General features: G+C 43.5%; 1 protein-coding gene across 1 annotated transcript; it reads left to right on the top strand.

The window, feature by feature from the left end:
- On the top strand, positions 1-24,780 carry LOC120984102 (the record flags this gene model as incomplete). The annotated part of the gene is made up of 8 exons (XM_040413286.1): positions 1-90; positions 8,046-8,162; positions 9,568-9,643; positions 12,123-12,183; positions 14,766-14,851; positions 16,997-17,131; positions 20,325-20,366; positions 24,595-24,780. Coding segments are annotated over 8 exons (790 nt in total), but the record flags the coding sequence as incomplete, so codon positions are not given.
- Positions 24,781-25,723: the final 943 nt, after the last annotated feature.

Here is a 25,723-nt window from a genome sequence, read left to right as displayed (position 1 = left end):
AGTTTTGATTGGTAAAGTGACAGGTATCATTGTCAGCCTTGACAACTTTAATCTTTACGTTGAACTGCATCTTTCTGTTGGCTGTAAACAGTAAGTGTCATTTAAAAACACTGGGGGTCATGTACTAACATCGTACACTGGTTTTCTGGCACATTTAGTCGAAAGTCCAATTTTGTGACAAAATTTGAGACCTTTTTCCGACACTCTCTCCACTTTTCCAAAAAGTGGGCAGGGTGTGGACTCATTTAACCACCTCAGCCCCCAGTGCTTAAACACCCTGAAAGACCAGGCCACTTTTTACACTTCTGACCTACACTACTTTCACCGTTTATTGCTCGGTCATGCAACTTACCACCCAAATGAATTTTACCTCCTTTTCTTCTCACTAATAGAGCTTTCATTTGGTGGTATTTCATTGCTGCTGACATTTTTACTTTTTTTGTTATTAATCGAAATTTAACGATTTTTTTGCAAAAAAATGACATTTTTCACTTTCAGTTGTAAAATTTTGCAAAAAAAAACGAGATCCATATATAAATTTTGCTCTAAATTTATTGTTCTACATGTTTGGGTAAAAAAAAAATGGTTTGGGTAAAAGTTATAGCGTTTACAAACTATGGTACAAAAATTTGAATTTACGCTTTTTGAAGCAGATCTGACTTTCTGAGCACCTGTCATGTTTCCTGAGGTTCTACAATGGCCAGACAGTACAAACACCCCACAAATGACCCCATTTCGGAAAGTACACACCCTAAGGTATTCGCTGATGGGCATAGTGAGTTCATAGAACTTTTTATTTTTTGTCACAAGTTAGTGGAAAATTATGATTATTTATTTATTTTTTCTTTTCTTACAAAGTCTCATATCTTGGTCAAATGCCAACTTTGTATAAAAAAATGGGAAAAGTTGTCTTTTGCCAAGATATTTCTCTCACCCAGCATGGGTATATGTAAAATGACACCCCAAAACACATTCCCCAACTTCTCCTGAGTACGGAGATACCAGATGTGTGACACTTTTTTGCAGCCTAGGTGGGCAAAGGGGCCCATATTCCAAAGAGCACCTTTCGGATTTCACAGGTCATTTTTTACAGAATTTGATTTCAAACTCCTTACCACACATTTGGGCCCCTAGAATGCCAGGGCAGTATAACTACCCCACAAGTGACCCCATTTTGGAAAGAAGACACCCCAAGGTATTCCGTGAGGGGCATGGCAAGTTCCTAGAATTTTTTATTTTTTGTCACAAGTTAGTGGAAAATGATGATTTTTTTTTTTTTTTTCATACAAAGTCTCATATTCCACTAACTTGTGACAAAAAATAAAAACTTCCATGAACTCACTATGCCCATCAGCGAATACCTTGGGGTCTCTTCTTTCCAAAATGGGGTCACTTGTGGGGTAGTTATACTGCCCTGGCATTCTAGGGGCCCAAATGTGTGGTAAGGAGTTTGAAATCAAATTCTCTAAAAAATGACCTGTGAAATCCGAAAGGTGCTCTTTGGAATATGGGCCCCTTTGCCCACCTAGGCTGCAAAAAAGTGTCACACATCTGGTATCTCCGTACTCAGGAGAAGTTGAGGAATGTGTTTTGGGGTGTCTTTTTACATATACCCATGCTGGGTGAGATAAATATCTTGGTCAAATGCCAACTTTGTATAAAAGAATGGGAAAAGTTGTCTTTTGCCAAGATATTTCTCTCACCCAGCATGGGTATATGTAAAATGACACCCCAAAACACATTCCAAAACTTCTGAGTACGGAGATACCAGATGTGTGACACTTTTTTGCAGCCTAGGTGGGCAAAGGGGCCCATATTCCAAAGAGCACCTTTCGGATTTCACAGGTCATTTTTTACAGAATTTGATTTCAAACTCCTTACCACACATTTGGGCCCCTAGAATGCCAGGGCAGTATAACTACCCCACAAGTGACCCCATTTTGGAAAGAAGAGACCCCAAGGTATTCGCTGATGGGCATAGTGAGTTTATGGAAGTTTTTATTTTTTGTCACAAGTTAGTGGAATATGAGACTTTGTATGAAAAAAAAAACAAAAAAAAAAAAACAGCATTTTCCACTAACTTGTGACAAAAAATAAAAAATTCTAGGAACTCGCCATGCCCCTCACGGAATACCTTGGGGTGTCTTCTTTCCAAAATGGGGTCACTTGTGGGGTAGTTATACTGCCCTGGCATTTTCCAGGGGCCCTAATGTGTGGTAAGTAGGTAAATGACCTGTGAAATCCTAAAGGTGCTCTTTGGAATATGGGCCCCTTTGCCCACCTAGGCTGCAAAAAAGTGTCACACATGTGGTATCGCCGTATTCAGGAGAAGTTGGGGAATGTGTTTAGGGGTGTCATTTTACATATACCCTTGCTGGGTGAGAGAAATATCTTGACAAAAGACAACTTTTCCCATTTTTTTATACAAAGTTGGCATTTGACCAAGATATTTCTCTCACCCAGCATGGGTATATGTAAAATGACACCCAAAAACACATTCCCCAACTTCTCCTGAGTACGGCGATACCAGATGTGTGACACTTTTTTGCAGCCTAGATGCGCAAAGGTGCCCAAATTCCTTTTAGGAGGGCATTTTTAGACATTTGGATACCAGACTTCTTCTCACGCTTTGGGGCCCCTAGAATGCCAGGGCAGTATAAATACCCCACATGTGACCCCATTTTGGAAAGAAGACACCCCAAGGTATTCAATGAGGGGCATGGCGAGTTCATAGAAATTTTTTTTTTTTGGCACAAGTTAGCGGAAATTGATATTTTTAATTTTTTTCTCACAAAGTCTCCCGTTCCGCTAACTTGGGACAAAAATTTCAATCTTTCATGGACTCAATATGCCCCTCACGGAATACCTGGGGGTGTCTTCTTTCCGAAATGGGGTCACATGTGGGGTATTTATACTGCCCTGGCATTCTAGGGGCCCTAAAGCGTGAGAAGAAGTCTGGAATATAAATGTCTAAAAAATTTTACGCATTTGGATTCCGTGAGGGGTATGGTGAGTTCATGTGAGATTTTATTTTTTGACACAAGTTAGTGGAATATGAGACTTTGTAAGAAAAAAAAAAAATAATTCCGCTAACTTGGGCCAAAAAAATGTCTGAATGGAGCCTTACAGAGGGGTGATCAATGACAGGGGGGGTGATCAATGACAGGGGGGGTGATCAATGACAGGGGGGTGATCAATGACAGGGGGGTGATCAATGACAGGGGGGTGATCAGGGAGTCTATATGGGGTGATAACCACAGTCATTGATCATGCCCCTGTAAGGCTTCATTCAGACGTCCGGATGCGTTTTGCGGATCCGATCCATCTATCAGTGCATCCGTAAAAATCATGCGGACATCTGAATGGAGCTTTACAGGGGGGTAATCAATGACAGGGGGGTGATCAGGGAGTCTATATGGGGTGATAACCACAGTCATTGATCACGCCCGTGTAAGGCTTCATTCAGACGTCCGGATGCGTTTTGCGGATCCGATCCATCTATCAGTGGATCCGTAAAAATCATGCGGACGTCTGAATGGAGCTTTACAGGGGGGTAATCAATGACAGGGGGGTGATCAGGGAGTCTATATGGGGTGATTACCACAGTCATTGATCACGCCCCTGTAAGGCTTCATTCAGACGTCCGGATGCGTTTTGCGGATCCGATCCATCTATCAGTGCATCCGTAAAAATCATGCGGACATCTGAATGGAGCTTTACAGGGGGGTGATCAATGACAGGGGTGTAATCAATGACAGGGGGGTGATCAGGGAGTCTATATGGGGTGATAACCACAGTCATTGATCATGCCCCTGTAAGGCTTCATTCAGACGTCCGTATGCGTTTTGCGGATCCGATCCATCTATCAGTGCATCCGTAAAAATCATGCGGACATCTGAATGGAGCTTTACAGGGGGGTGATCAGGGAGTCTATATGGGGTGATCACCACAGTCATTGATCATGCCCCTGTAAGGCTTCATTCAGACGTCCGGATGCGTTTTGCGGATCCGATCCATCTATCAGTGGATCCGTAAAAATCATGCGGACGTCTGAATGGAGCTTTACAGGGGGGTGATCAATGACAGGGGGGTAATCAATGACAGGGGGGTGATCAGGGAGTCTATATGGGGTGATCACCACAGTCATTGATCATGCCCCTGTAAGGCTTCATTCAGACGTCCGGATGCGTTTTGCGGATCCGATCCATCTATCAGTGGATCCGTAAAAATCATGCGGACGTCTGAATGGAGCTTTACAGGGGGGTGATCAATGACAGGGGGGTGATCAATGACAGGGGGGTAATCAATGACAGGGGGGTGATCAGGGAGTCTATATGGGGTGATCAGGGGCTAATAAGGGGTTAATAAGTGACGGGGGGGGGGGTGTAGTGTAGTGTAGTGGTGCTTGGTGCTACTTTACTGAGCTACCTGTGTCCTCTGGTCGTCGATCCAAACAAAGGGGACCACCAGAGGACCAGGTAGCAGGTATATTAGACGCTGTTATCAAAACAGCATCTAATATACCTGTTAGGGGTTAAAAAAAACACATCTCCAGCCTGCCAGCGAACGATCGCCGCTGGCAGGCTGGAGATCCACTCTCTTACCTTCCGTTCCTGTGAGCGCGCGCGACTGTGTGCGCGCGTTCACAGGAAATCTCGCGTCTCGCGAGAGGACGCGCCGGCGCGTCCAGGAGGAATGAATCAACCACCTCCAGGACGCGTCTGTGCGTACAGCGGTCCGGAGGTGGTTAACAAGATGCGCAGCAGGAAATTGGTTGCTCATTACTCATTACACCTGAAATCTATGCCAGCTCCTGGCTGGAGTACAGTAGGTTCCAGTTATGACGCTCAGACAGCCGAAGAGGTGACAAACTTATTAGGAGATGTGCGCCTCTTAGGTTGGTCGGATCTTCTGCTGACAAGGTTTTCACTAAGAACAGCGCGTGAAACTAAATGACCCCAACTCACTATTATTATGGGGTTTTTTTCAATGGAAATGTTCGGCAAGAAATGTGAAGATGCAAATGGATCCCAATACTGACAATTAAACATACAGGTTTGAAGCGATGCAGAACGCTCCAGGAGGGGATTCAGCCTGGTCCTGCCGTCTCTACAGGGCACAAAGCTAGGACTTGCTTTGAAAGCTGCCTTCATTTCTGAAGTCGTACTTTTTTTAAGACTTCTTCCATGGGTCATTTTACTGGTAAACTAAACTTGCTCACCATACATTTAGGCCTCTTTCACACGAGCGAGTTTTCTACGCGGGTGCGATGCGTGACGTGAATGCATAGCACCCGCCCTGAATCCTGACCCTTTAATTTCAATGGGTCTGTTCTGCGTTGCGGGAAAAAACGCAGCATGTTCTATATTCTGCATTTTTCATGCAGCCCTGGCCACATAGAAGTGAATGGGTCATCAGTGAAAAACACATCGTATCCGGAAGTAAGTGCGGATGCAATGCGTTTTTTACTGATGGTTGCTAAGAGAAGTTGTTTGTAAACATTCAGTTTTTTATCACGTGCGTGAAAAACGCATCAAAACGCATTGCACCCGCATTGCAGACAAAGCCTCATGCACACGACCGTTGTGTGTTTTGAGGTCCGCAAATTGCGTATCCGCAAAACACGGATGGCGTCCGTGTGCGTTCCACAATTTGCGGAACGGTGCGGACAGCCATTAATATAACTGCCTATTCTTGTCCGCAAAACGGACAAGAATAGGACAGGTTATATTTTTTTGGCAGACCAAGGAACGGAGCAACTGATGCGGACGGCACACGGAGTGCTGTCCACATCTTTTGCGGCCCCACTGAAGTGAATGGGTCAGCACCCGAGCCGCAAAAACTGTGGCTCGGATGCGGACCAGAACTACGGCCCTGTGCATGAGGCCAAAACTGACTGAAATTGCTTGCAAAATGGTGAGAGTTTCACTGAACGCATCTAGACCTAATTCCTCACGGTCGTATGAAAGAGACCTTAGGCCCCTTGCAGACGAGTGTGAGCGGAATAGGCCCTGATGCGTTCCGGAAAAAATGTGAAATTTCGCAAGCAAGTTCAGTGAGTTTTGTCTGCGATTGCGTTCAGTTTTTATTACACGGGTGCAATGCGATTTTCACGTGCGTGATAAAAAACTGAAGGTTTACAAACAACATTTCTTAGGGCTCGTTCACACGACCGTATGGTTTTGCAGTCCGTTTTTAAAGGATCCGTTGTTCCGTTTTTTTTGTTTCAGTAGTGTTTTCACTTCGGTTTCATTTTGCCGTTCCGTTTTTCCGTTTGTGATCTGTTTTTTGAGGATTGGAAACGGAACCATACAATTTTGTTTAAACAGTAAGTACATTGAAAATTGGGCTGGGCATAACATTTTCAATAGATGGTTCTGCAAAAACGGATACGGAAGACATACGGATGCATTCCGTTTTTTTTTTCGGATCCATTGACTTCAATGGAGCCACGGAACGTGATTTGCGGACAATAATAGGACATGACTCAAAATTTTGCGGAACGGGAAAACGGACATATGGAAACGGAATGCACACGGAGTAACTTCCGTTGTTTTTGCGGACCCATTGAAATGAATGGTTCTGTATACGGAACGCAAAAAATGGCCCGTATATGGAACGTAAAAACGTTTGTGTGAACAAGCCCTTAGCAACCATCAGTGAAAAACGCACTGTGGGGCCAGCATTGCGTTAAAATCGCAGAATATAGAACATTGTGCGATTTTCACGCAAAGCACAAGTCATGCGTGAAAACCAACGCTCATGCACACAGACCCATTGAAATGAATGTTTCCGGATTCAGTGCGGGCGCAATGCGTTCGCATCACGCTTACACCTGTGTGAAATACTTGCTCGTGTGAAAGGGGCCTTAGAGTCCAGATCATCCTGCAGCCAAAGACCCTGTAAAGCATCTTATTTCCTGGACATCCCCCTTAAGGCCCCTTTCACACGAGCATGACGGATTAGGTCTGGATGCGTTCAGTGAAACTCACACCATTTTGCAAGGAAGTTCAGTCAGTTTTGTCTGCGATTGCGTTCAGTTTTTTCCGCGAGAGTGCAATGCGTTTTGATGCGTTTTTCACAAGCGTGATAAAAACTGACCATCTCCGAGCAACCATCAGTGAAAAACGCATTGCATCCGGACTTGCTTCTGGATGCAATGTGTTTTTCACTGAAGCCTGAAGCCCCATTCACCTCTATGGGGCCAGGGCTGCGTGAAAAACGCAGAATATAGAACATGCTGCGTTTTTCCCGCAACGCAGAACTGATGTACACAGACCCACTGAAATGAATGGGTCAGGATTCAGTGCGGGTGCTATGCGTTCACGTCACGCATTGCACCAGCGCGGAAAACTCGCTCGTGTGAAAGGGGCCTACGGAAGGTTCACATGTATGTTTTGGGTAGTTTTGTGGTTTTAGGGGCTGTTTTTTGCACCTGCAGTTTTTACAGTAAAATCACAAGCTCCAGATGTCAGCCCAAAGTCTATGGGAATTTTAAAACACCGGACACACATTTTTTATTTTATTTTTGGCCACTGTTGTTTTTGTTACTTGGTTAATTAGGTGGCCTTTTTTTGTGCAGTTCTGACGCTCGTTTTCTATAGGAGAAAAAAAACTACATAAAAAGCGCAGTTTACATGGTCATTTTGAAGCAACTTCCGGCAAAAAAAATTCCCTAAAGGCCTCATGCACACGGCCGTTGTTTGGGCCCGTTTTGGCGGGTCGGATGCGGACCCATTCACTTCAATGGGGCCGCAAAAGATGCGGACAAGAATAGGCAGTTATATCAATGGCCGCCCGTTCCGCAAATTGCGGAAGTCACACGGACGGCTTCCGTTTTTTGCAGGCCGCAAAAAACGGCACGGTCGTGTGCATGTAGCCAAACACACATGTGGCAGGGAGAAAAGCAAATAGTTCTTATGGTTTAATGTGATACTATTTATCAGAGTTTTTTCGGCAGTGGTTTCAGAAGTATGCTTGGGTTGTTTACATAAGTAAGAGCAAAGAAACTTAATCCATCAATCTTGTATTTTGTTGTTTCCAAGGGTCCCGGCAGTTAACATCAAGTTAATGATAAATGTTCAGTTATTGGCTTATTTGGAAAGTGGTTGTAGTCTTCTTGGCACATCATCGAGCCCAGTAATTAATATAGTTATAGATGGGTAAGTATTCTGAGAAATAGGTATGTCCATTTGTTGATATTTCTCGCTATATGGGCTACCAAATTTATAATGAATGCATCTACATAACTGCTGCATTAGTAAAAACATTTATTGGATATGCTGGAAACTTTTCAGTCAAATGGAAGCGTAATACATCTGTGTGCATGGAGCCATATGCTGCTGCAAAGTGACTATGCTAATAATTAAAAAGGGCACATTTTACCTGCACAGCCTAGGGTACAGCCACACGGTCAGGTTTCCTGATGTAGTTTCGGAAGTCAAAAACAGGAATGAATTAAAAAACGAGGAGAAGCTGCATCTGTCCTTTGTACTTTCTCATCTTTTATGATCCACTCCTTATTTTGGCTTCCAAAACTGCACCAGGAAACCTGACCGTGTGGCCGTACCCTAAGGCCTCTTTCAGACGGGCGTTGCGGGAAAATGTGCGGGTGCGTTACGGGAACACCCGCGATTTTTCTGCGCAAGTGCAAAACATTGTAATGCGTTTTGCACGTGAGAAAAATCGCGCATGTTTGGTACCCAAACCTGAACTTCTTCACAGGAGTTCGGGCTTGGGATCGGTGTTCTGTAGATTGTATTATTTCCCCTTATAACATAGTTATAAGAGAAAATAATAGCATTCTGAATACAGAATGCATAGTAAACTAGGGCTGGAGGGGTTAAAAAATAAATAAATAATAATTTAACTCGCCTTAATCCACTTGATCGCGTAGCCCAGCATCTCCTTCTGTCTCTTTTGCTGAACAGGACCTGTGGTGAGCATTAATTACAGGAAAAGGACCTGTGGTGACGTCACTCCGATCATCACATGATCCATCACCATGGTAAAAGATCATGTGATGGATCATGTGATGACCGGAGTGACGTCACCACAGGTCCTGTTCCTGTAATTAATGCTCACCACAGGTCCTGTTCAGCAAAGGAGACAGAAGGAGATGCCGGGCTACACGATCAAGTGGACTAAGGTGAGTTAAATTTTTTTTTTTTTTTTTTTTTAACCCCTGCAGCGCTAGTTTACTATGCATTCTGTAATCAGAATGCTATTATTTTCCCTTATAACTATGTTACAAACGCATTACAATGTTTTGCACTCGTGCGGAAAAATTGCGGGTGTTCCCGTAACGCACCCGCACATTTTCCCGCAACGCCCGTCTGAAAGAGGCCTAAGGATTAGTAGGCAGCTTCATGAAATTTTGGAACAGCTAAAGCTAGCCATACAAATTAAATGGCTGTCGCCTTTCTCTCCTGGCCCCTCTATATACATGCACACCTGGCTCTGCCAAGCATCTATGTGTCCAGAAAGGACTTTGAGAGAAAAAAAGGGTTTTCTTTTTTTCTTTTTTACTATCATTGCTAATGATTATTTCATTACTAATTCTTTCAGCAATCCTCCATTGGGCATTGACCTCAAATTACTTGATGCACTTTTGACATCGGTTACAAATGCTGTAACGCCAACTGTAAGTATGTCTTCTTTAACATAGCATAAGAAAAGAATATCGTGTCAGAGCAAGAGGCAGGAGCTTCAGGCAGTTGCACAAGTTGTTGACTGATGCATTCGGGGCAATATTTGACAGGAAATGGGGGCTACACAGAAACCAGTATAAATAAAACATGAAAATGTACACTGGAGACCTGATCACTCCACGAACTGGTAAACACTGCTTAATAAAGGCGCATTCTCACCTCTGACATGGCACTAGTGATCCGGGTTGGGACAAGGTATTTTGGTGCCATAGGCACATACGGTTACACTCTACAAAGAATCAATGCAAAACGACCTTACTTGCTTATACAAGAAGACACAGATTTTGGCAAAATAAGCATTTCTAATGCAATGACTGAAAAGTAATGTCTCATCCATTTTTCTTCTTAATTCGTCCCAACCCATCATGGCAAGTTCTCCCAAAGATTGCAAGGTTTACTGCACAGAAATCTTTGTCCAGAAGTGTAGATACGAGGATGGAGATGTAGCAGTCATATCCTGAGTTCGAGGAGGCCAAAGGCCCCTCAGCCACATAAAAAGACACCAGTATAATACACAGCACACACAACAGGGGGCCATGTTACATATTTTGTATTGAGCCCATGAGATTCAAGTTACTCTGGCTCATTACTTCAGTAGCCCATCATCACCATCAGAAACCCGCTATCCTGCTGCTACCATCAATACAGAGCCTTCTGCTGATAAATGTGCCCTCATTACTGTAACTACAGTGCTGCCCAATACCCCCAAATACTGTACAGTCAAATTAAAAGCACCCATGGACACAGATACAGATAGGGGCTTATCTACAAAATGCTGGACTCAAAAGCAAACTTAACATTTATAAAACAAAGGGTGATGTACTGGAGGCAACAACCCCCAGATCCCAAAAGTAAAAGGGTTACCCTGGCAAAGATAATGACGTAACCTCAGGATAGGTCATCATTATCACATCTGCGGGGATCCAAGTCTCAGCATCCCGTCAATCAGCTGTTTCAGGGAGCTGCTGCACGCACCAGAGCTCTGGTGAGAGATACAGGCTCCCGGCAGCTTTCCAAGGACAGCGCCGTACATCATATAGTGGCAGTTCTTGGTATTGCAGCTCAGTTTCATTGACTTGAATGGGGTTGAGCTGCAACTAGGCCATGTGACCAATGTACAGTGATGTCACATGGCCGTAAGAAGAAGCTGCGGTGCTCATTGAGTGCTCTGCCTCTACTAACAGCTGATCTGCGAGGGTCCTAGGTGTCGGACCCCTGACCTATCCTGATAGTACATCACTTTATTTTTTCAGGATAACCCTTTCAAAGTATAACTGTCATTCTTTTTTTTTCTTATTTGTAATGTATATGGGCAATGATACTGACCATTTTTGTAATATACTTTAATTACTGAAATTATACATTTCTGCTCTAAAATGCCTTTTTGTGCCTTAGCAATGCTCTGTGTCTTCTGTTTCTTTAAATAACAAGTCCCGCAAAAGAATGTATTTTCTGACCTGTTTGAAAGGTACATGATGCAATCTGTAGTGAATGTAATCTTCTTACCAGTGTCTGTACTGGTGAGCTACCCCCTCCCTTCTGCTTCTCAGCAGTAACTGACTTCCTGTCCTGTGTCAGTTGGAGATCAGAGAGTTGGTCACATGACACAGCTAGAAATTAGAAGGGAGGGGATAATACAGTCACTGATGAGAAGATTACCTTCACTACAGATTACATCATGCACCATGTCAGAGAAGAGAATAAAAAAAAAATCTTGTGGGAGTGCTCCTTTAACTGTGTAGACACACTCCACACTGACTGCTGCCCCTACACATTACAAACCAAAAAACAGAATGGCAGCTACACTTTAATATACACTCTTCTGGCTATTTTGGCTCCATCTTCTAGCTAAACAAGGTCATTACAGTACCACATACATGTAGAATAAAACTAATGTCAACAAAGTAAACAGAAAAAAACCAGAGGCCCCGATTTGCTAACGGTGAAGATGGTGTAAGCTTAGACCAGCCGTCTAGACCTGCACCAGATTTATCATAGTGGTTCAGGCTGGATGATAAATCTGGTGCCGGGATAGACAGTTTTATGTGAATCTATACTAACTACTTATTTTTACATCAGCATTTTGGTACAATTTGGGTGCAAAATTGTGCATCTTAGGCCCCACCTGCTTGTTGAGCATGTCGTAAAAAAAAGGGTACAAACCCTACATACTCTAATTTGCGGCACTGTTTTAGGCAGTTTTTGACACCGATACATTAGTAAATCTGGGCCAGAGACCTTGGAAAATTAAACAGTTGAGTAGATCACAAGCGACAGCAGAACACAAATATTGTTTCAGGCCAAACAGGTAAAATAGGCAGAATTTACTGAAGAGTGGAATTATTGTTCCCTTACAACTCCAAAGCATCTTCTGTTTTACTGCATAAATAACTGATGTTCTTAACACTTTAGGTGGAGCATATATTGAATGTCGTCCTGCTTGCAATAAATTGTCCTGCCAAGTTATTCACAAGTAAGAAGTACATTTTAAACTGTAAGCTTTATGTATACTTCTCAGTAGGGCAGCTATAGGAGTCGTAGTGGTAGTAAGAGCAACTGGGCCACCCCCTCACCACAACTCTGCTGGGTGACTACTAAGGATGCTAAACAAACAGTATAAAAAAGTGGCAGCTCTGTCCAGGAGAGTAGACCCGACAACCAGTCAGGTCCTTCTGCTCAGCTCAGTGCACAGAAAGCCCACCCGCTAGTTGAGTCCTTCTACAGAGACAGCTAGATCTTGCCTTCTACAGAGACAGCTAGATCTTGCCTTCCACAGAGACAGCTAGATCTTGCCTTCTACAGAGACAGCTAGATCTTGCCTTCCACAGAGACAGCTAGATCTTGCCTTCTACAGAGACAGCTAGATCTTGCTTTCCACAGAGACAGCTAGATCTTGCCTTCTACAGAGACAGCTAGATCTTGCTTTCCACAGAGACAGCTAGATCTTGCCTTCTACAGAGACAGCTAGATCTTGCCTTCTACAGAGACAGCTAGATCTTGCCTTCTACAGAGACAGCTAGATCTTGCCTTCTACAGAGACAGCTAGATCTTGCCTTCTACAGAGACAGCTAGATCTTGCCTTCCACAGAGACAGCTAGATCTTGCCTTCTACAGAGACAGCTAGATCTTGCCAAGCACAGAGACAGCTAGATCTTGCCTTCTACAGAGACAGCTAGATCTTGCCTTCTACAGAGACAGCTAGATCTTGCAGGCTGGTGAGTCCCCCTTCCCCCAAAAAACATCTCTTTTTTGACTCTTCTTGTAAAAATTTTTTATTTTTTTTCTTAAATGTTGTTGTCGCAATTTTTGCAATAGTTTTTTTTCATAATCACACAACAAGCACCGTTTTTTGCCATATTTTTCTAATTGCAGCACAATTGGAAGTTTTTCCATAATTGTTAGAAACAGTTGCAGTAACAGCTATGCCTCGATTATGAAAATTGTTGCAAAAAAGGCATAGAAGCAAAAAAATATAAAAATAAATAAATAGAAAGTTGTATATAACACACAGGCAAAAAAGTAAATTGTTAAATAAGACACAAATCTCCAACAGGTATGAGGCTTTAAGAAATCCAATTCCTTTACAGCACAAAATGCTGCGGATTCTCAAGCTCGCAACAGCATTCCCTATGTGTTGCAGATATTCCCTGAGTGTCCCCATGGATGTCATTCATTGCAGTGCAGTGCAATAAAATCCTCATGTAACAGGAAAGGGGGGCCGAGCTGAATTTTTGAGTTTATTACACAATTGCCTTATCATCCTGCCCACCTTTTCAACACAAACTCCTCATCCTGGTACCACCCCCAACACTTCCTACTTTGCCCCCAAAAACTATACTGCAGAAAAATGGTTGTAATAATGTCCCTGATAGTGCCCTCTAAAATGCCCTAGTAATATTAATGCCTCTATAGTGTCCCCAGTAATAGTGATGCCCCTTAGCATGCCTCTAGTATAATTATTCCCCTATATTACCCTAGTAGAATAAACCCTTCTGTCATGCACCCATAATAATGTCCCCTATATTGCCCCAGGTATTAAAAGTGCCCCTATAGTACTTGAAGCAACATTACTGCCCCCTATTGTTTGCCCAGTATTAATAATGCCCCTACTGCGCCCTATTTATCATAGTACCCTCAGTATTAGACGTGTCCCCATGGCAACCCCAGTAATGAGCTACAGTGTTTCCAGCAATACACACAGCATTGGGTATGTCCCCATTGTGCCCCCAGAAATGCCTTATAATGTTCCCTGTAATAGACATGTCCCCAAGTGGGCAGGTGAAAGGAGAAGAAAAAAAACCTCATACTCACCTGGGTCCCAATCCCCAACGCCATCTGTAGAGCAGCCATCCTCTGGCCTGAGGCCTGCATCCCTGCGCTGGCAGTTGGGATGTCTTAGCCTAGTAGACCAAGGCCTATAAGGGAGCCATCGTGTACTGTGCCCCACCACTGTTTTCAACTGTATTGCAGTCCTGAGGATGGTGATACAGTTGAATTTAGGAGGGCAGCTGCTAGTGCTGGCCTAATTGATGCTCCCGTCAGACTGTTATGACTACATTGGCTGGTGACCCTCCCCTCCCTAAGCTTAGGATTGTCATCAGGCCCCAGATGAGAATGCCACCAGTTCTGCCCTGATGGCAGCCCTGGCAATAAGGGTCCATTCACACGTCCGCAATACAATGACACTGGTCATGTGCGTTCTGCATTTCGCAGACTGCACATGGCTGGCCCTGTGATAGAAATGCCTATTCCTTCTTGCGGGGGCGTGGAACGAAACTATGGATGCGGACAGCACACAGTGTGCTATCCGCATCTTTTGCGGCCCCATTGAAATGAATAGGTCTGCACCTGTTCCACAAAATTGCAGAACGGATGCAGACCCATTCATACAGATGTGTGAACGGACCCTAATTATATAAGTGATGTACAAGTGATCTCAAAATTATTGTGCTGCTTGATATACTGTAGTTTTTTGGGAGAAAATAAGTTTACATTGTAAATTAAGCTATATAACATGTCACCAACACTGTTTAATCCTTCATTACTATCTTACAGATGTTCAGATGATAGGTGATGAACCATGTAACTTTGAATTACAGCAGCTGCTCACAGAAAATGGCCTTGTTACAGGAACATGTTGTGTAAGGTTATTTATTTTTTCCATTGCATTTCTATCTTATCAATTGAATGTTGATTACACTTTTCAAAAAATTTTTAGATTACAAGCCCTTTTTTTCATTTATTTGTGCATCCAATTTATCATTCAAAATGATACGTCTATTGCTATTTTTTTTTTCAAACTCAATTTTTATGCAAAACAGATTTTTGTTTCATTTCAGCAGTACTATGCCATCAAAACTCTATGCTGTGTATGCTTTAGCACAAATGAGAAACTCCACCATAGATAGGTAATCCACTGACAGTTTACTGTTGCTGTAAGAGGAAGATCTTCTTATAAGGGTACGGCCACACAATCGGGTTAATGAATGCAGTTTTGTAACCAAAAATCAGGAGTGGATCATAAAACGTATACAGGATAGATACAACTTCTCCTTTTTTTTAAATTCACGGCTGGTTTTGGCTTCCAAAACTGCATCAGGAAACCTGACCGTGTGGCTGTACCCTAATAGTGGTAGTGAAAAGGTGGAAAACTGCGATGAGAGAATGATCCCCACTGAGAAGCTCTGTGGCCACACTACTGGAGATGTGGTACTCAGTCACCATCCACCACTCCTCCCTGGCTTGACAGAGCATATGGCCCATTGGTGTCGTCAATGACCACAGGATTTTGCTGTAAAATTGTGCAGCCATGGGTGGGTGTAGCGTGAGGGCATGAGGTCAGACATTCCTTCAGGCTGTACCTTGAGTGTGAAACAGATTTTCATGCTGAAAGCCCAGGCAGAAAGGAAGTTAGAGACTCTAGTAAGCATGGAGTGACTCCGTTCCCAAGCTATCATACTTTTTCTTAATATGGAAATTAGGCCTCTGGTGCAATGAAGGCGTCACTACTGGCTTTGTTGAGCACAAGCGCCGCTCCTTTCTGTGGTCAGACCCTCCCTCACTGCTTTGCCACTGCCTGGTCCTGTCAGTCATAGCAGAGATGGAGAACCTGAACACAGAAAGGAGAGGAATTCGAGTGCAGCAACAGCAATGGTGACGCCCTCATTGCACCAAGACTTAATTTGCATATTAAGAAAACGGATCATCACTCAGGAACAGAGCCTCGGATCAACAAAAGAAAAAGTTTTAATCAGAGTGATGTGTCTATGCAAACAGTTGGATATGGAGGTCACTGGTGACAGATTCCCCTTAAAGGGGTTGTCGAGGTTCAGAGCTGAACCCGGACATACCTCCATTTTCACCCAGGCAGCCCCCCTCACTTGAGCATCGGAGCAGTTCATGCTCTCCTTTGCCCTGCGCTAAATCGTTCAGGGCAAAGGCGTTTTTTGGAGATCCGGTGAAGTACCGGGCTCTCCATGGGGCTGCCAGGAAGCCCGGTGACATCACCGGCACTGATGGGCAGGATTTAGCGATGCCCTAGCCAGTAAAACGGCTAAGGCAGCGCTAAAGCCCGCCCATCAGAGCCGATGACTTCACCGAACACCCTGCCGGGCGGAGTGTGTTATGATAAACAAAAGAGTCTGTGCCCTGCGCAATTTGGCACAGGGCAGGGATGGGCAAACTGCAGCTCTCCAGCTGTTGTAAAACTACAACTCCCAGTATGCCCAGTCAGCCTACAGCTATCAGTCTACAGCAGGGCATGATGGGATTTGTAGTTTTACAACAGCTGGAGAGCTGCAGTTTGCCCATCACTGGCACAGGGCAAGGGAGCGAATCAGAGCATGAGATGCCTTGATGCTAGCCTCAGGGGGGCTGCCTGGGTGAAAATAAGGGTATGTCCGGGTTCAGCTCTGAACCCGGACAACCCCTTTAAATGAGAAAAAAAACTTCCTTTTTTTAATATGTATTAGGAAGTTCTTTATATTTCTAATGTCAAATCCATGCAAGAGACCCATCCCTATGCTGCAATCAACTTCTGTATTATAGGGGTGCGAGCGGGATGCTTTGTGGACATTTCTCAGGCACAGAACAGGCGACTCTCCGTTTGCAAGCCATGTCTTGTCAGTGTTTGTAGCCAAACAAGTAGACGGCTGATTGAAATCACCTTCTGAGAAGGAAGGAATGAAGTCTGTTACATTACCATCCATTAGCAGGCTGATCTACTTCTGTGGCGAATGTATGAAGCTCAGAGTTTGAATAAAAATGGTTTCATCTTTCTGTTCTAGTTAATTACTAAAGAAGGATCTGAATGCTCGGACGGGACGGTCAAACTGGAAGATGGTGCTCTTTCGGTTTTCGCAATAACAAACGGCATGCTTAAAAGCATTTTGACACTTGCATTCCAACATTCTCTATATACGGTAACATCTCCAATACAGATTATGTTTCATACATTTGGATGTCGAATTTGAAATGTTTCAGATAAAAAAAAAACTTCATATGCAATGATATTGTGGAAGAATATGAAAATGTAAAAAAAAAAAAACTATCTGTGCTGCTTGGCATTGTTCTTACAAAGTTGTTTTATGTGTGGCTTACTTCAGAGGACGTGATGCAAGGCCGAAAAAGTTCACAGGCAATTTTCACTCATGATCAATCTTTGTGTCTTCCTACAGCTTGCCATCACCCTACACCACAAGTTTTCCCATGGGGCTTCTTCGCACACATGAAACTGGCTGACCTGTTACCTGTGCACTTGGCAGCTGAAGGCACCTGTGTTGGTCCCATGTTCATATGTGCCTGCGTAGCTGCTAAAAATGAAGTTTTTGTATATGCAAATGAGCCATTAAGAGCAATGGGGGCGTTGCGGTTATACCCAAAGGCTCAACTTTCTCTGTAACTGCCGGGCTCTCTGCACCTTACTTCACAGGACCAGGCAGTGAAAATGTAGTCATGCTTGGCCCTGTCAATCAAAATTCAGAGGGCACAGCAGTTGCAAGGAGAGCAGAGCCTCTAAGTGTAATGGCAACGCCCCCTTTGCTCCTAGAGGCTCATTTGCATATATTAAAACATTTTTCTCAGCAATGCGGGCACATATGAACATAGGACCAACACAGATGCCTTCAGCTGCCAAGCGCACAAGTAACGGGTCAGCCAATGTCATAGGAACAAATCTGCAGACAGATGTGCTTGAAGAGTTTGTAACAAGTCAGTATATGTAAGCCAAAACCAGTACTGTGGAGAAAAATTATAATGGAAAGACCCGATCCTGGTTTTGACTTAAATACACTGATGTAAAAAACTGCCTTAAAGTGCTTGTAGGCTTTTACTTGCTCCGTCGCTCGCAGTAGTGCTGAGGCCTTCTCACAGCTTTCCCTAGGCCAGTGACGACACGTTCATTGGTCATATGGCCTTAGAGCAGCTTAGCCCCATTCAAGTGACAGGGGCCAGGTGGTGATACCAAGCACAGTTGCTATACAATGTACGGAGATGTGCTTGGTGAGCCAAAAAAAGGCAGAATCGCTACTACGAGCGTCGATGCCTTCTCAAACAGCTGATCGGTGTCAGACTCCTTCCAGCCAGATACTGATTACCTATACCAGTGGTGGCGAACCTATGGCACTGGTGCCAGAGGCGGCACTCAGAGCCCTGTCTGTGAGCACCCGCACCCTGGAAAAAGTCTAAGGCATACCAATATGCCTTAGACTTTACCCGCCATTCATCAGCGCAGGGCGCACTATGTACAGCACAAGCGGCGCACTAAATGTAGGCAGGTTATTATAGCTAAATGATAAAATACATAGAAGATGTACTATATTGGACTGTAGTATTCAGGGTAAATTGCCGTGTTGGCACTTTGCGATAAATAAGTGGGTTTATGGTTGAAGTTTGGCACTCTGTCTCTAAAAGGTTCACCATCACTGACCTATACAGAGGATTCCAGTGGCATATCACTATTTCTTTCTTGCCATACTTTTCATAAACTCCCTTTTTATTGGTGGAGCGGCAGCAGATGCTGGAGTCATACAATGCTGCGTAGTCATCAGTATTCCCTCGCTTGTCACTGATTGATGGCTTTCTCCATGTGCACGGTATAGAGAGAACTGTCAATCATGGGGATGGGCAGAACTTATGACTACAAGGAGCCAGCAGCAGATAAAACGGTGCTTTTATGAGAAGCATGTCAAGAAGACAAGTAACACATTGTGGAGTCTGTGTCCCTACGTTATGCTGCTCTCAGAAAGGGCAGCATAAGCCTGGTGACATATTCACTCTAATGCTCCAGATTGCCAAGGTATCTCTGAATTACACCAGACCCGAGAAAGGACAATGGGAGTGAGCACGGTAGCTTCCATTCCGTGTGTACATGTTGTATCCCCATCACTAAGACCTTATGGGAGCAGAATTAATGGGGGAGATTTATCAAAACTAGTGTGTGTGTCATCTATAATATAGACAGGTCCAGTAGGACTGGTACTGATAACCACATTGTCACTCAGATCTAAGACGCCACAATATTTTACCACTCAAAGGAAAAAGTCCTTTCAATAACTTATACATAATGGTTTCACACGCCATTTTTGGATAAATGTCACTAGTTTTTTTTTAATGCAACTTATTTGTGCCAAAGCCAGAAGTGGATCCAGCAGAAAAGAGAAGTAGAAGGGATTCCTTTACAGGTGAAACTCGAAAAATTAGAATATCGTGCAAAGTTCATTTATTTCAGTAATGCAACTTAAAAGGTGAAACTAACATATGAGATAGACTCATTACATGCAAAGCGAGATATTTCAAGCCTTTATTTGTTATAATTTGGATGATTATGGCTTACAGCTTATAAAACCCCAAAGTCACAATCTCAGGTCCCCTGTGCTCAGGGGGTATGGATTAATTAGCTGACTAGAGGGTGACACTTTGAGTCTAGAATATTGAACCTTTTCACAAAATCCTAATTTTAAGTTGCATTACTGAAATAAATGGACTTTTGCACGATATTCAAATTTTTCGAGTTTCACCTGTATTTCTCATCCGGGAGAGACTATAGGGGTCTAGAAGTAGAAGTTTTCACCAAGCCCAGGAACCTGAAGGGGTACAAGAACTCCTCTGCTAAATAATAAGACACCAGTATGCATATGGTGGGTGGGGGTCCCTGTTACAGACAGCACTGGGCCCAGGATCTTCAAGATTCTCCTCTCTTCCCATCTCTTTTGAATAGATTTCTGGCATGGGCTCCAAAAACAGCATCAAAAAGCTTCACAAGAACGGTGGCATATTTCCCAAAACATGCTGCATGTGCAACCACCCTCATGCTTTTTTATTGTAGAGGGCAGTGCTCTTTACTTCACCAGTTATATAATCCTAAAGTAATGATTCCCCAAATTATATCAATTAAATATGTGCAGCATTGCCCCTTTGCCATTAATATTGTCCGACAGCTAATTACCTATGATATTTTCCACAGTGCTACTTATCTCGAAACATACATTTTCAGTATTTGGTGGCAGGCTATACAGGGGCCATTTATTTACTGTCTGTCGTGGCTTGAGTTCATTAACCTGTGATAAAATAATGTTGTGCACCCTCCTGAAATACATGTGTTTTATTGGTTTACAGGTGCAAGTTCCCACACAATTGTTGGGTGATCTTGTCGCTCAGGTAAGTACTTTTCTTCCTTTGCCATTTCATTAAAGGTGTTTCATAAACACTCAGTAACGGAACCTTCCTGACCCCATGTAAAAAAAAAATACTTATCTTAAAGGGCACTTATCATTTTTACAAACTTCTATCATGTTATCGAGACATGCCAGTACTTTTGGGGGTCCAGATGCTGAGACTTCCACCGACTGCTAAAACAAATGAGCATAAGCAATCAGTTGGGCACTGTGCCCAGGGCCGCTGATAGGCCAGTACAGCTGGCCCAGTTGTACCGGGCCCGGCTGGCAGGGGGGCCCGGGCTGCCGACTCCCGAGCCATTTTAATTTTTTTGCTGTCAGTGGGCTGGCTCCAGTAACAGCAGGCAGTGTGGGGGCGGCGCTCACTCACTGACGTCACACGCCTGCTCCTCCCACTAGGCGGTGCAGGCGCGTGACGTCAGTGAGTGAGCGCTGCCGCCCGCACTTGTTACTGGAGGCTGGAGGGTGGAGGGAGGAGGCAGGAGCTGAATGTAAGGTAGTATTTTAGTAAAGAGATGAGCGCTGTGCCTGTGCTAAAATTAAAGTTACTGTCTGCAGCCTGCACGGCTGCACCGATTTATTAATGTATACTACTGTGAGTGGCGGGGGGGGATCTATATGGATGACGTCATGACGGCACTGTTATAGGGAGGGCGGGGGATCCGTGGATGGCACTGTTATGGGGGGGGGGGTCTGTCATGTGGATGACACTTATGGGGGGGGCCGGGGGGTCTGTGGATGACACTTATGGGGGGGATCTGTGGATGGCACCATTATGGAGGGAGGGGGATCTGTGGATGACACTGTTATGGGGGGGATCTGTGGATGACACTGTTATGGGGGGATCTGTGGATGACACTGTTATGGGGGGATCTGTGGATGACTGTTATGGGGGGGATCTGTGGATGGCATGAGCATGAACTTGCAAGACAGCTAAACTTTAAAGACCTTATAAATGAGTTTGCTGAAGCAAAGGTACGAAGAATGTCCACTACAAATTTGTAACACCTTTGGCAAAATGGGAAAGGACTAGTGAAACTGGTCAGTGTTTCACATTGTTTTTGGGTGAAGCCATAAATATATGCACATATGCAGACTGTGAATGTTCAATTGCACTCTGAACTTGGGTCGTTTGACTCCTGTTGTTTTTGTGCCTGTTGGCGCACTTATGTTTACCCAGTTGTCTACAGTAAACTATCTTTAACGAGACCTGGCTTGTTGTTTTTTTTCCACCTTTATCATTTGTTTAATCTTCCTAATTTTTTCAAAATACCACTTCATTTATTCATTAATGTTTTTTTATTACATATTGATATTAAAGAGGTCTGTTCTCATCTGAAAACAGTATTTATTTTGGATAATAAAACTTATAACTGGCTGGAGAAAAATAAATATCACTTGTAGACAAATCTGCATGTTGTTTCAAGGCGGCGTCTGGGGAGGGGCCAAGGGCGGGGCCAGGGGTGTGGCTGAAGGAGGGATCAGGGGGTGGAGCTGAAGGGGGCCCCGTCATGTATGCTGTACGGGGCCCCATGATTTCTATCAGCGGCCCTGACTGTGCCCCTTTGTTTCTGCTCAGGAATAGAGTATGTGGGGTATGGAGCCACAGAAAGCCTGTCCCCGGTGAGTCAAGTGTATGGCTTTTATTAAAAGCCCTTACGCTTGCTATTAATCTGTAAACCGCACATCTGTCCACAACTGATCAGAAATGAGGGGACACACCTCCACCTTTTTTTTTTTTTTTTTTAACAATTGGTTCAGGTCTCCTCGCCCAGACCCCCGCCGATCAAAACTTGTTATGTCATTATAAATTTCAGAAGTTGGGAAAGTGAGAGGTACCTTTAAAAAGAGAAGTCCCATTACACCAACCTATCCTCTAACCACAGGGAAAGGGATAGATGTCTGAACTGTGGGGGTCTGACTGCTGGGAATCCCACTGATCACTACAATGGGGATTCATGTTTCCCCATTTGAATGGAGGGGAGGACAAACCTGCACACCATTTACTTTGGGGAATATGGGCCCCCTTCTAGTGGTTGGATAGGTAAGTTTTTGTAGCAGGACAGCACTGTAAAGTACAACTGTGGGTGATTTGATTTTGATTACTTCCATATCTTCTACCTCACTTAGGCTACTTTCACACTGGCGTTTCGGGGTCCGCCTGTGAGATCCGTTTCAAGGCTCTCACAAGCGGCCCAAAACGGATCAGTTCAGCCCCAATGCATTCTGAATGGATAAGGATCCATTCAGAATGCATCAGTTTGCCTCCGTTCAGCCTCCATCATGAACGAATTGTTCATGGTAATGCAAACTGACCCGTTCTGAACGGATACAAGCGTTTGCATTATAGGTGCGGATCCGTCTGTGCAGATACCAGACGGATCCGCACCTAACGCAGGTGTGAAAGTAGCCTTAGTTATCACAGGCCCAAAAGAGGCAGATGACAAATTCAGATCTTCTCCTTCTAGATATTTAGATAAATCATATTCATTGATAAGAAAGAGTTGAGTGACTATTAGAAACAAATTCTAAATAAATGTATGGCGAAAAAACCTAAATCTCTGTCAGATTTGTTAGATGAGAATTTTCATATTTATCTGTAAGGTAGTCAGAGGTGTAAGGTTAGATGTGAACTGGCAGATTATTACAGTGAAGAGCCTAAAGTCCAAGATGGCAGCAAATACAGTTCTCACAGCTCTGTACTATGGAGCCATGGGCACGCTCTAACATATTCTGCAGCGCTGAGGAGAATGCCATCATTGACATCAGGCCTTGTCCCCACGGGGGTTACCATCAGAATTCTAAATTAACCTTTCAGTAATTTTTAGAAGTGCTAAAAAAAAAACATAGTATCCTGGGGAACCTACACAAACATGGGAGGAACATACAAACTCCATGCACATATAGTCCTTGGTTGGACCCCAGTGCTGCACTAGAACAGTGCTAAGCACTGAGCCACTGTGCTGCCATTTAGATACTCCATGTGGCACGATATTACCAATGCTTCTAGAGAAGAACATCTTCGTAATTCATCTTCCAATCTGAACATATCATGAATTCTGTATGAAAACATTCCCAGATGGAAACCTACTGTAGAACCAGGGTTCAGCAACCTTTGGCGACTGCTGTGAAACTACAACTCCCAGCATGTACATGGGTTCGGTTGTTTTTGTAAGTCCCCGAGAAGTAAAAACAGAATTCTGGGAAATGTAATTTTAGAACGGCTTGAATATCAGGGGTTGCGGATCCCTGGCCTAAACCTTGCTGGTCACAGTTGAATTATATGTATTTATGTTTTTGTTTTTTTTGGTCAGGGCAAAAAAAGATATTTGTTATAAAAAATGACATATTTGTTCTCTTTAAGTTCAAAAGGGAACCCTTCTGACATTTTTTGGCAAGAGGTGAAAGAAACTGACATTAACGGGGTTCTCCTAAGAAAAATATTCTACATTTTTCAAGCCCCTGGATCTGAATATTTATTGCATGTAATTAAAAATTGAGTTTAGTCACCAAATTATTCACTGAAATCTCTGTATAGCGCCACCTCCTATTTGCCCTTTTTCTAAAATCTCTGTCCAGCTCATTGAGGTTGACATACATGCTCAGTTCCTTCCTTCAACTGCTACCAGCTGCAGCACAAGGGACATGCCCCCTGAAAAAGGACATGCCCCTGAGGTGCCAGCTTGAAATAAATCTAACAGAGCAATTGCAACAAAGAATGGGCAGATCTCAGGATCCATGTGAGGTGCAGGGCTGCTTCTATGTTTTAGTTTTGTTAGAAACAGATTTTCATGTTCTATACCTCCATATTCCTGTCATGTCACAGTCCAATCATGATCTTGGACTTTTACCTGCAGTAATACATGAGTAGCACGGCACATAATGGAGGTACTCCAGATCTCCATTGTTGATGTTTTTTTTAAATATTATGACTTAATAAAGACATAGATTTTATTTTACAAGTGTCAGTGCTAGATAATTTGCATAAAGAATAACCTTTATTTTCTCTGGAACGCCACAACCGATTTTCACAAGACCGTTATGGTTTTAATCAACAGGATCAACCCTACCAAGCAGCATGCCTGGTTTAATAGGGTTGATTGTGCTGATAGAGGCTCTTTAATCATCTTCTGTGGTTCCCTGAGAGGAGTCATTTTTGTGTTTCTTACTTGAAAGAATAGTGAAATATATGATTTTCTTATTTTTTACAGTATGGAAATGATATCTACTTACACATAAGCATTGAAAAGATAAATGACTGTTCATTTACAACTGAAGGAGCTTACGCACAAATAACAGTGAACCTTGACCTCATAATCAAGGAAACAGCAGAACCGATATTGTCCTTTAGCATTGTAAGTCAATATATTTTTACTGAAACAAAACGAACCTAAACAGTTTGTATTTAAAGTGGTAAATCAGTAATAGTATCAGAAAATACTTGGCCGAAAAAACCCCATTTAGGCCGGGGTCACACGTGACTGATTATTTGCGGCCATGGATTTTCATGCAACAAATCTACAGCGTTGTATGATACCATTGGATGAGAATTCGCATTACATGTTGCCTTAGGCCCCTTTCACACGGGCGAGTATTCCGCGCGGATGCGATGCGTGAGTTGAACGCATTGCACCCGCACTGAATCCTGACCCATTCATTTCTATGGGGCTGTGCACACCAGCGGTGATTTTCACACATCACTTGTGCGTTGCGTGAAAATCGCAGCATGTTCTATATTCTGCGTTTTTCACGTAACGCAGGCCCCATAGAAGTGAATGGGGTTGCGTGAAAATCGCAAGCATCCGCAAGCAAGTGCGGATGCGGTGCGATTTTCACGCACGGTTGCTAGGTGACGATCGGGATGGGGACCCGATCATTATTATTTCCCCTTATAACATGGTTATAAGGGAAAATAATAGCATTCTGAATACAGAATGCATAGTAAAATAGGGCTGGAGGGGTTAAAAAAAAAAGAATTTTTTTTTTAACTCGCCTTAATCCACTTGTTCGCGCAGCCGGCATCTCTTCTGTCTTTAACTGTGAGCAATAGGACCTTTGATGACGTCACTACGCTCATCACATGATCCATCACCATGGTGATGGATCATGTGATGGACCATGTGATGAACGCAGTGACGTCATCAAAGGTCCTATTGCTCACAGTTAAAGACAGAAGAGATGCCGGCTGCGCGAACAAGTGGATTAAGGTGAGTTAAAAAATATATATATTTTTTTTAACCCCTCCAGCCCTATTTTACTTAGCATTCTGTATTCAGAATGCTATTATTTTCCCTTATAACCATGTTATAAGGGGAAATAATACAGTACAACCTACACTAC

The sequence above is a fragment of the Bufo bufo genome, unplaced genomic scaffold (genome assembly GCF_905171765.1).
Source record: "Bufo bufo unplaced genomic scaffold, aBufBuf1.1, whole genome shotgun sequence".
Lineage (NCBI taxonomy): Eukaryota > Metazoa > Chordata > Amphibia > Anura > Bufonidae > Bufo > Bufo bufo.
The sequence above is the reverse complement of the archived record's forward strand: the minus strand, read 5'-3'. Positions and strand labels throughout refer to the sequence as shown.